The 10601-nt window shown below is 45.6% G+C and overlaps 1 protein-coding gene across 1 annotated transcript; it reads left to right on the top strand.

The window, feature by feature from the left end:
- Positions 1-1451: 1451 nt before the first annotated feature.
- On the top strand, positions 1452-8471 carry hoxa2b (homeobox A2b). The gene is made up of 2 exons (XM_048260924.1): positions 1452-3402; positions 3990-8471. Exons 1-2 carry the CDS (start codon positions 3042-3044, stop codon positions 4715-4717), a joined length of 1089 nt encoding a protein of 362 aa, XP_048116881.1. The 5' UTR covers positions 1452-3041; the 3' UTR covers positions 4718-8471.
- Positions 8472-10601: the final 2130 nt, after the last annotated feature.

Raw genomic sequence — 10601 nt, 5'->3', positions numbered from 1 at the left:
CCTAATGATATTAGTAATTAGATAGTAATTATATCTATTAGATAGTAATTATTATCTACTGCTACAAGGCCTACTTCTACTACTAGTAGTTATTATTATTATTATTAGTAGTAGTAGTATTATCATGTAGCCGTAGAAATCAAGTCTTAATATGTATAGGCTACAATAGTCTGTCAAGCTGAGATCGCAGTTCATTCTCAGCCGAGATCTCGAGCGCCGTGATTTATTCCAGAACAGCCGGTCAGCGGGCCACGCGGGCGTTCGAGCTCTCTGCGCGCCAGACACATCATGCACACTGACAAGAATCCATGGGCTCGGACGTCAGATGACCACTTTTATTTACATCAAATAAAGTCCACATTTTAGTGCTCGGCGCAAGACAGCGCTGCGGGAGAAAACGAGCTGGGAATAGCCAGCCGTCATCGCACTAATAATCACCCGGTTTCTCAGGAGTAGCCACGCTGGCCCTTTTCCCCAGAAAGGTCTCTGCTAATTTATCTGTGAACAAAAATACATTCATGTTTTATAACGTTTATATAAATAACAAAATAATCAAAATCGAAAGAAAATTAAAAAGATAAAATAGCCTACAGTTAGGCGTCGGTTGTTGTTCCGTATACTTTGATGTTTTATGATGTGTAAAATCAGTTAATAAAGAATTAAGCCTTTGTGCTAGTCCTTTACAAGTAATCTTTCGAAAAAAGTGTTTTATGGGCTATATGTTTCGATAATAATTAAACCAAATTTCGACAGCATGCGTAGCCTAGGCCTACCACATTATTTTAATATTTACAAATAATGTTTCAAGTTCATAATCGAATATTGCACTACCATTAATATTGTTTATGAATTTAGCAGTTAGGCCTAAATAGTTTCTGTTACGTTCACCCCTCGCTAAATACATGATTAAAAATGAAAATGAATAACTTCTCTCGCACACCCTTCTGAGAGACAGTCTAGTACTCACATCTTGTCTGCCATTCCGCTGTTTTTATTCATTCAAAAGGTGTGTCCGCGCGCCATTGTGTCTCCTGCTACAGTTCACGGTTCACTTTTATCGCGCGCGCATGATACAGAATCTCAGATCTCTGTCGAGAAAATAGGCTTTAACACCGAATTACAGACTGTGGAACTGTGGAATTGAACACAGTGGAAAGTCATGTTTCTAACCGTGAGAAAATAGCGGTTTGGTTTAGAAAAATAAGGGGGCTGAGTGGGAAGATTTGAAGAATGCCGACACCCACGCTCCTCTCCATACAAAGGCTCCAGTGTGGCCCGAAAACATTCGTTCTTTTCCCTTAGAACCGTTCATCCTACTCATGCCGAAAGCTTTTCTTCGATAAGAATAATCTTTTCCACAAGAGAAAATACTTCCTAAATGTGGCAAAACGAAGGAAAACACTGGCGTTGGCCACCCTCCCACCTTCCCAACATCGAAATCTGACATAGTCCATTTCCGGTTATTGGTCGTTAAAAATCAAACGGGTGCAGAAGAATAGTAAACATTGTTGTACGGTGGTGGTGTGTGCTTGGGCCTGTCCAGGGCGAGTATGAGACGGGAGAGCGTTAGATGCTTTAAATGTGTTCTTGGGGCAGTAAGCTGTCACGGCCTCTGGCGAGGAAGATTGATCGCGTGCAGGCTTCCAGGGCTCTTTGTTTGGAATATAAGCAATAAAGTGCTCGCGGCCTACTCACTCTCCGAGCAGAGCAGGACTACTGCACATAACAAGGGCAACGCCACTTGATTGAAAATGTTTTTTAAGCGGATACATTTATCACAGCCCAGCACAAGGAGCTTAGCGCTCAGACGTACAGTAGGCTCCAGTGTGTATGTGCGTATGTGTGTTTGTCAGTGTGCCGCAGAACAGGAGCTGCAGTGGGACAAGAACAGTGACTACAGAAGCACATTCCCCTAACCTCCACGCGGGCTCCTCGAGCAGAACGCAGCTGAACCACTGCGCGTCTCAACACCTCACCTGAGCTTCTGAGGCTCAATCGATTTCCATTCATCAGGAGAGGGAATAGATGACATCATCACATGAACGATGCGGGACATCAGGCAAAGGTTTCACAGTGTAGCAGAGGCTTAACAAGTAGAGAATAGCATACTTCGTTACTGTTCCTTTTCTATAGGCTAGTCATGATTATTGGAAAATAACTTCATGGAATATTGATTATGATGTGGACTTCGTGCTGGATATTCTTCCACAATCACAGAAGTTTGGGCAGTGGTTTTGAGGGCTACCCATGATGTGTATTACTCTGCGGCTTCCATTTTGAACATCCAATGTTATTAGTACGAATTCCTCACCCGCCAGAAAACACACACACACACACACACACACACACACATATTCTTCAACATATTCTTCAACGGATGTTCTTGGGCGCGCGTTCACGCATGTGGCTTTGTGTTGGAGTGTGTAAAAGCACGAGACTGCCAAGCATCTGTGTGCGCGCGGGGGAGTGGCGCGCATGCATGTAACGAGATGAGAACGCGCACGAATCCGCGGGCACACTTTTGTTGGGAGGAATTATTCCACAAACTCTACATATTAGAATGGGTACGTTTGATAATAGCGCGAGACAGGCCCGCGTGTTGACATGATTTGTGATGTGACAGGCAGCGGTGGGATGCGACGCGCGAGGTGAGCGCGCGGTGCGCACACTGTCACAGGCCAACAGCTTCTGAAATATACTACTTAAGATCTACGGGGCAGTGGGACAAACTGACCATAAATGTGTAAATAAAGCAGCCCTACCCCGAGCGCGAGGCGTTCCCCTCAGACTCTTTCGATCAATCACACAGACACTGGCTTCTTTTGATTAAACCCCAAATTGTCATTGGACGGGGCTAATCATGTGACAAGCAGTACGGTCCAATTTCAACCTTGTCTCCATGAAAGCAATAGTTTCATGGCATCGCGGTCCCCATACGGCCGTAATCAGTAAAATAGTTTAAAAAAAAACGGCCACGATATTTCATTATTTTTTTCTGGGCCACAGATTTACGAACGCTGAATTTGTCGAACGTGGTGGAGATGAATTGCGAATTCGAGCGAGAGACGGGTTTTATCAATAGTCAGCCGTCGCTCGCCGAGTGCCTGACGTCTTTTCCCCCTGTCGGTGATGCATTTCAAAGTTCATCAATCAAGAATTCGACGCTTTCCCACTCGACACTGATTCCTCCTCCATTCGAGCAGACCATCCCAAGTCTAAACCCGGGCAGTCACCCCCGCCACAGCCGGCCCAAGCAGAGCCTGGTCGGTACCTGTCCACTGCCCGCCGCCTCACTACCCCCCGAGTACCCCTGGATGAAGGAGAAGAAAGCCTCCAAGAAGAACCAGGCAACTTCCACGGCGACAGCACACGACACGGGAGCCATTTATTTTTCTCCTCAAGGTAGTGCACTAAAATATGTGTTTCATTTCATGTCATGGTAATGTGGCTTAAAATGTTGCATTTGTATCCTGTGCTGCGCGTGTGCATTAAAATAGTATCAACCTGTAGGATGAGCCTGACATTTCTGTAGCCATATCATTTTCTATTATTTTCCATTCGTGCACCGTTTTAACGGTCAGTGTTTGTTTGATTTGTTGTGTAAAAGTTTTGTGCCGGGCCACCTATGTCCTGGAAGGCGTTTAAACCCCCCTCATGATGTGCGCCGCTCGTGGAGCAGTGCATGAATTTTAATATTTGACAGTAATGAAGAGTGATCGATTGCTGTTACTCAAGTCGGCAGCTGGCGCGTCCATTAATCTTCCTCCGGTCAGGTCCTCTTCCTCTTGACCATCCCTGCGCTCTGGCACTGAGCTGCTGGGCACAAATTATAAGAGTACCATGGCTGGATTCCCACAAACAATTTATGCCCCCCGGAGAACCGCCATATATTTGATGTGTTTGTGAGGCTTGGCCGCAAACAGTAAAAATCACTGTCTGTAATTAGCTTGCCTTATCAATAACGCGCGTGTGTGCTGAACCCTCCGCAGGATCGCCCGAGCTCTCGGACGGCGGCAGCGGGACGACCCGGCGGCTGAGGACCGCGTACACGAACACTCAGCTCCTGGAACTGGAGAAGGAGTTCCACTTCAACAAGTACCTTTGCAGACCCCGGCGCGTGGAGATCGCCGCGCTGCTGGACCTGACTGAGCGGCAGGTGAAAGTCTGGTTTCAGAACCGGCGGATGAAACATAAGCGGCAGACCCAGTGCAAGGAGAACCATCACGGCGAGGGGAAATGTAAGGGCCAGGAGGACAGCGATCAGGGCGACGGAAAGTCATTCTATGAGCAGGCGGGGAACAATGTGAGCGGAGCTCTTTTGGAGAGAGAGACATACCAGTTCCAGCAGAATACCATAACTTCACAACAGTCACAGAGCGGGCACAATGGCGAGATCCAGAGCGCTACTGTTCCTGCTCTAAGCAGTAATGAGAAAAATCCGAAACATTTCCCCAGCCCGTCACCCCCCGGCTCGGCCCTCGCCGCAACAATGGCGGTGGACTGCGCAGCTGGTCGGGACAATGGCGCTTCCCCGGCCCTGGACATTTCTTTGCAGGACTTTCACGTTTTCACCTCGGAGTCCTGCCTCCATCTCTCGGATTCCGTGTCCCCAGGTCTGTCAGATTCGGTTGATAGCCCAGTAGGCATCTCATCTGAGGGATTTGATTTCTTCTCAGAGACACTCACTACCATCGATCTGCACCACTTGAGCTACTGACCGAACACTCAGCACAAGTTAAGTCCAGAACTGTGTCCACTCCTCTCTAAAATCAGTGTCTCACACTTTCGGCGCGATTCCCTCTTTAATCATGATGTAATTGATTAGTCCATTAACCTAAAGAGGTAAGTTTGCTAATAACGGAATTAAGAATTCTATGTTTACAAGTTCGGCAATGCAGGAAACAAATAAATATTTTCTCATTTTATTTTTGTATCCCTTTCAGGTAACTTCATATTTTCTTAGAATAAATTTGTACTTGTAACTATAGAGAATGTCAGTGTTGTGCATTTATTTCACATTTTCTTAGTGAGGATACATTTTTATTTAAACGAAGTTATTTACTGGACAATCAAAATACCCACAGAGGGCGAAATACACAAATAAATAGGTTTGTTTCTGAAGAAGGGAAAATATTGCAATTTATAAAAATTAAATGTGAAGGTTTCATGCAACAAGTGACTTTAATTCGATTATAATTAGGCCAACTAGTTTGCATAATGTTGAAGGGCCTTTGGAGCCTAAAGGAAGAGTGTGTGTGTTTCATCGCAGCAGTAACCTGCGTTTATGGGCTCATTAAAGCCGAGCCGCTCTGTACTTAAAAACAATATCAAAATATTAGGCTACTTAATGGAAGGACCTCTAAAAAGTCTCTAAAAAATCTACAAACAAAAAAAAGAAATGTCCAGCTATGTCTGCATTACTACAGCATCATCAACACATATGTTGCTATTATGCAAAAAAAATACAACGGAGTAATTTTAGGGTTTATTTCAAATTGAAGATTTTCGCGTGGGAGCCGGCCGGAGCTGTGACGGAATGCGTAAATCAGGCTAAGTTTTATGAATGACTTTTCGCCATTAAGGAGATTGATTTCTCTCGCGTCGACTGCACAAATAAAAACACGGCGGCTCGTGTACCGGCCGGCCCTGGGAGCTCGCCCTGTAAGCCAGTGCCGTTTTGGAGTTTAGCAATTACATTTTATTGCCTATTAAACCTTCGACAAGAGGCTGCGTGCCGAGGGGGTGTAGCGCGTAATTCAGTCTGATTTTGTCAGAGAATATTTATTTGATTTTGTTTCATTTCAGTTTAGCCTACCTCTTTTTTTATTTTTCCAAACGATCTGAATGCTTGGCATAGGGAATACAATAATCCACAAGTAGCCTAACTTCTGAAATAAATTAATGAGTATTATGTTAAAGTTGAATTATTTGGAGTCCAAATAAATGTTTTTGCTGGTGGTAGGTAGGTTTACTATTATCATATACATGTTACAACTTGTGCAAGTAACTTATGCAAGCTATGACAAGGAGTTTGGTCACACGCAGAACCCAAATAGTTTATTATGTATTTATTTGTTTGTATTTATGCCTTTATTAGTTTATTAATTGTGAGTATGTTTTCTGATTTCCACCCAGACCATGGGAGTCAGTAGTGAAATGGCTGTGAGACACCACTCTTGCTCAGTCAGGTCGGCCTGTTTCAGGCCTACAGGCCACGTCCGCTACTCTGGGACGAGTCTATATAGTCTATAGCTTGGACTGCGTCCCTGGATTTGATGTCTTCATCGTAACATTTACTCTTAAAAGTACTTTTCAGAGGGCATGCACGGGTTGATGTGGGGGTGGGTGGCGACTTTATCAATGTGATATCTGAAGGGATGCCAGTCCCAACACGGTGGTGTTGTTTAGTCCACTAATCAGACGCGCCATTTCTGAGCTCTCCGCATATGGAGGAGGTGCGTATGGCTACCCGCGCGCTATGCGGGCCAGCTATAACTGGTCTCTTCTCTCCTCACTTTCGTAACTTGGCGCTGTCTCGCTCTAATTACATAGAACTGGCGTGATTAACAACAGAAATGACAATCTGGCGAAGGACGGACCATGACGTCATCCTCACCCCTCTTCTCATACGTCCTATATATGAACTTCTCTCCCTCAGCGGAATGGCTTTTGTTCGGGCCCACTTTTAGCCCAGCCTACCAACTGCAGGAGTTGAATCAATCTACAGTGCACCTGTTAGTATGCCATAGGCTACAATGTTGATTATTCACAGAGACTTAAAATTTTGTCATGAAATATTATTTTTAATACTAAGATGGTAGGGTCCGTTATATGTCTATTCCAAATCCTGGCCGGACATGGTTAGTTTGGTCTCGCGTATTCAGTGAAGGGGGTGGTCTTCCGCGCAGTCAATCTGTGCCGTCCCGTGCCTTTATTCTATTGATCTGCTCACTCGGAGCCGCCCCCCCCCCTCTCTGTCTCTCTCTCTCTCTCTCTCTCACACACACACACACACACACACACACACACACACACACACACACACACACAACTGAAAGAGGGAGACAGGAGGAAAGCATTGCGTTTTCAACAGCCAAGCCTCCATTCTGCGACCAGGAAGCTACGTCACCCGCACGAGCTGCTGAAAGTCAACAGTGAGCTTCAACACGAGAGGAAATTCTTAATGAACTGCCTGACGTGACTGGATTCTCAACAGCTGCTGGCCGGTGGTCGGTACACTAAGTAGCTTAAGATGCGTATTGCAAATGTAATGTAAAACAATAGGCTTACAGGACTTTGCTATTTATCAGATCTGACAATAAACAGTGACTTTAATCGAAAATGGAACTGTCTCCAATGATTAGGGTTATGCGTCAAGATGGCATATATAATGTTTTTTTAAAACTAAGAGTTGGAACTTGATGTTCCAGGTTGGAACTAGCGCATTCCCTGAAGCGTGAACTCAGTGACAGGCTACCGGTGGAGTGTGCGTCCTTTGTGGCCCTATTCTAGGCCAGTCTGAAATGTCCCTAGCCTCACGCCTGTCCGTTAATCTACCTTTAGTTTACGAGGTTATGCTACCTTTTTTGAATAGCTAGGCTACATTAGGCCTACACACTGGCCTGTTATCTAAACCCACATCGCTGACCGGAGGTCACGAGCTACAAAGGAATGATCAGAGTACCGTCTCTCGGATCACATGGACGTTTTCACACAACCGTCTGTTGTCCCGCAGCAGTCCTGGTGCATTCTGGTTTGTTAATGTTAAGAGCCTTCCGCTAACAGCCAGGCTGCGGCTTAGCGACACGACATGACTGCAATTACAGATCGAGACCCTGTTTATGAATCACATAAAGACATTTTTTTTCAGAGTTACTAATCTTAAACATCTGTGTAACCTACCAACCCACCCCCGATCTCTAGAGAGAACTGCATGACGGCCATTGCCAGAATCAGCTGTCCTCTTCGCTCTCACACACTGATCATGTTTTTGGCAGTCTTGCGAATGGTTAAATCATTCTTATTTCCTCCGCGGTGACATCAGCGAGTGGGACCAAGCTCGTGCCTCCGGTGAGTCCCGCGGCCAAGCGGATGACCGCAACAGCAGCCCCTCCCGCCAAGAAGAAGGCCTCACCAAGCGTGTCATCTTTTAATGAGAAATAAACAAATAAACATATTTAAGAAATAAAGAAAACGAAACTGCAACTGTGTGAATGTATTCCACCTGACTCCAATGGCATCTGTGTGGTGGTGGGAAGCACTGCTGCAGCTCAAATGTGCTGTGTGACCGATGCGCTCTGTGTGCTGGAGGCCCTAAGCTGCATGAGCTGCATGGCACTCTGAAGGGAGGAGAGCAGCTTTGGGCCAGAGCTGGGAAGATGTAAGGCAGCCTCTCCGCATAGAAGGCACACACACACACACACAGACCGTAATCTCTTTTACTCCCTCTCTTGCTCTGACTATCACTGATAAAGTCTCTCACAGCTTTGGATTTGCTCTTGTTGCCACATGCCCAAACCCCCCCCCCCCCCCCCCCCCCCCCCCCCCACACACACACACACACACTCACAGAAAAAGAAAGATACAGCTGAGTACAAGTACCAGGTGAGAGGAGTTGGTTTATGGTTAGCACTGATATATCCATTCTGTGGAAAGACACACACATACATACACACACACACACACACACACACACACACACACACACACACACACACACACACACACACACACTCTTGAAGAAACATTTAAACACACATAAACTAACAGTGCAGGAATGCTGAATACATTCCCTCTATATGCCTCATCTAAATGAACATCTCTCTCTCTCTCTTACACACAAAAACTCTCTCCGTCTCTCTTTCTCTCTGTCACACACACACACACACACACAAAGACTCTCTCTCTCTCACACACACACACACACACACACACACACACACACACTCACACACACTCTTTTCTTGGCTGTGGACTATTAGCCTCACTTCCACCTACAGCAGGACGCAATCCCTTGTGTGTTACCATGGAAACACTGCAGTAAAAGTCCTTGCTGTCCCCTTCGTCAGACTGGAGCAGGTGGGCGGCTGACATATGTTAGCTGCTCTCTCCCTCACACACACACATTGAAAATATCTCTGTCTCTCTTACTCATACTCACTCACCCCCCCACACACACACACAATTCAAATCTAACACAATTCCCTCACACATACACAAACTCTGTTTCTTCTCTGGTGCTGCCCCGCCAGACACACACATACAAAGTCTAATCACCTCACAAACACAAGCTGTGATAGGTGGCAGGCATATGGCAGCTCTCTGACACACACACGTGCACGCATGTGCGAGAAGTGAGGTAAGATGGGAGAAAATATGTATTAACTGCTTTGTGCTTTGCTTTTTACAGCAAGAGCTAACTCACACACACACACACACACACACACACACACACACAGCTGAAGAAGTGGTGCATACCAAAAAAAGCATTCATTCATTCATTCATTCATTCATTCATTCATTCATTCATTCAATTCTAATGTGCTTCATCCAGAGGACAAATGGTTCAATTGGATTGAAAAAACATTGAAAATGAATATGAACATCCACACAAACAAAAATGTTGACAAATACACATTTATATACATAAATAGTTCAGTCCTTCATTTATTAGAGGGACTGAAATGGATGCTTAGGTTACTAGCGATATTTATAAGTACATTTGACAAAATAGATATATGTCCTCCAGGATTAATAGATTATCTTTCTCTCTCTCTCTCTCTCTCTCTCTCTATCTATCAACCACACATGTGTAATTAGATGTTTTGAGTGAATAAAATTAAAAAAGCAGAAACAGAAGAAGCTGTGTATTTATTTCACTGGAGACACACACACACACACACACTGACACACACACACACACACCGACGCACATGGACACAGACACACTGACATGCACTCACACACACACACACACACACACCCGCTCACACTAACACGCACGAAAGCACACACACACACACACACACACACACTCTCACACAGACACACACACACACCCTCTCACACTGACGTGTGCACATACACACACACACACACACACACACACACACACACACACACACACACACACACACACACACACACACACACACACTGACACACACACACACACCGACGCACATGGACACAGACACACTGACATGCACTCACACACACACACACACACACACCCGCTCACACTAACACGCACGAGCACACACACACACACACACACACACTCTCACACAGACACACACACACACCCTCTCACACTGACGTGTGCACACACACACACACACACACACACACACACACACACACACACACACACACACACACACACACACACACACACACACACACACACACACACACACACACACACACACACACACACACACACACACACACACACACACACACACACACACACACACACACACACACACACACACACACACACACACACACGGGGGCAGCCATAGCCTACTGGTTAGCACTTCGGACCTGTAACCGGAGGGTTGCCGGTTCGAACCCTGACCAGTAGGCACGGCTGAAGT

This window comes from Alosa alosa, chromosome 13 (assembly GCF_017589495.1).
Source record: "Alosa alosa isolate M-15738 ecotype Scorff River chromosome 13, AALO_Geno_1.1, whole genome shotgun sequence".
Classification (NCBI taxonomy): domain Eukaryota; kingdom Metazoa; phylum Chordata; class Actinopteri; order Clupeiformes; family Clupeidae; genus Alosa; species Alosa alosa.
The sequence above is the reverse complement of the archived record's forward strand: the minus strand, read 5'-3'. Positions and strand labels throughout refer to the sequence as shown.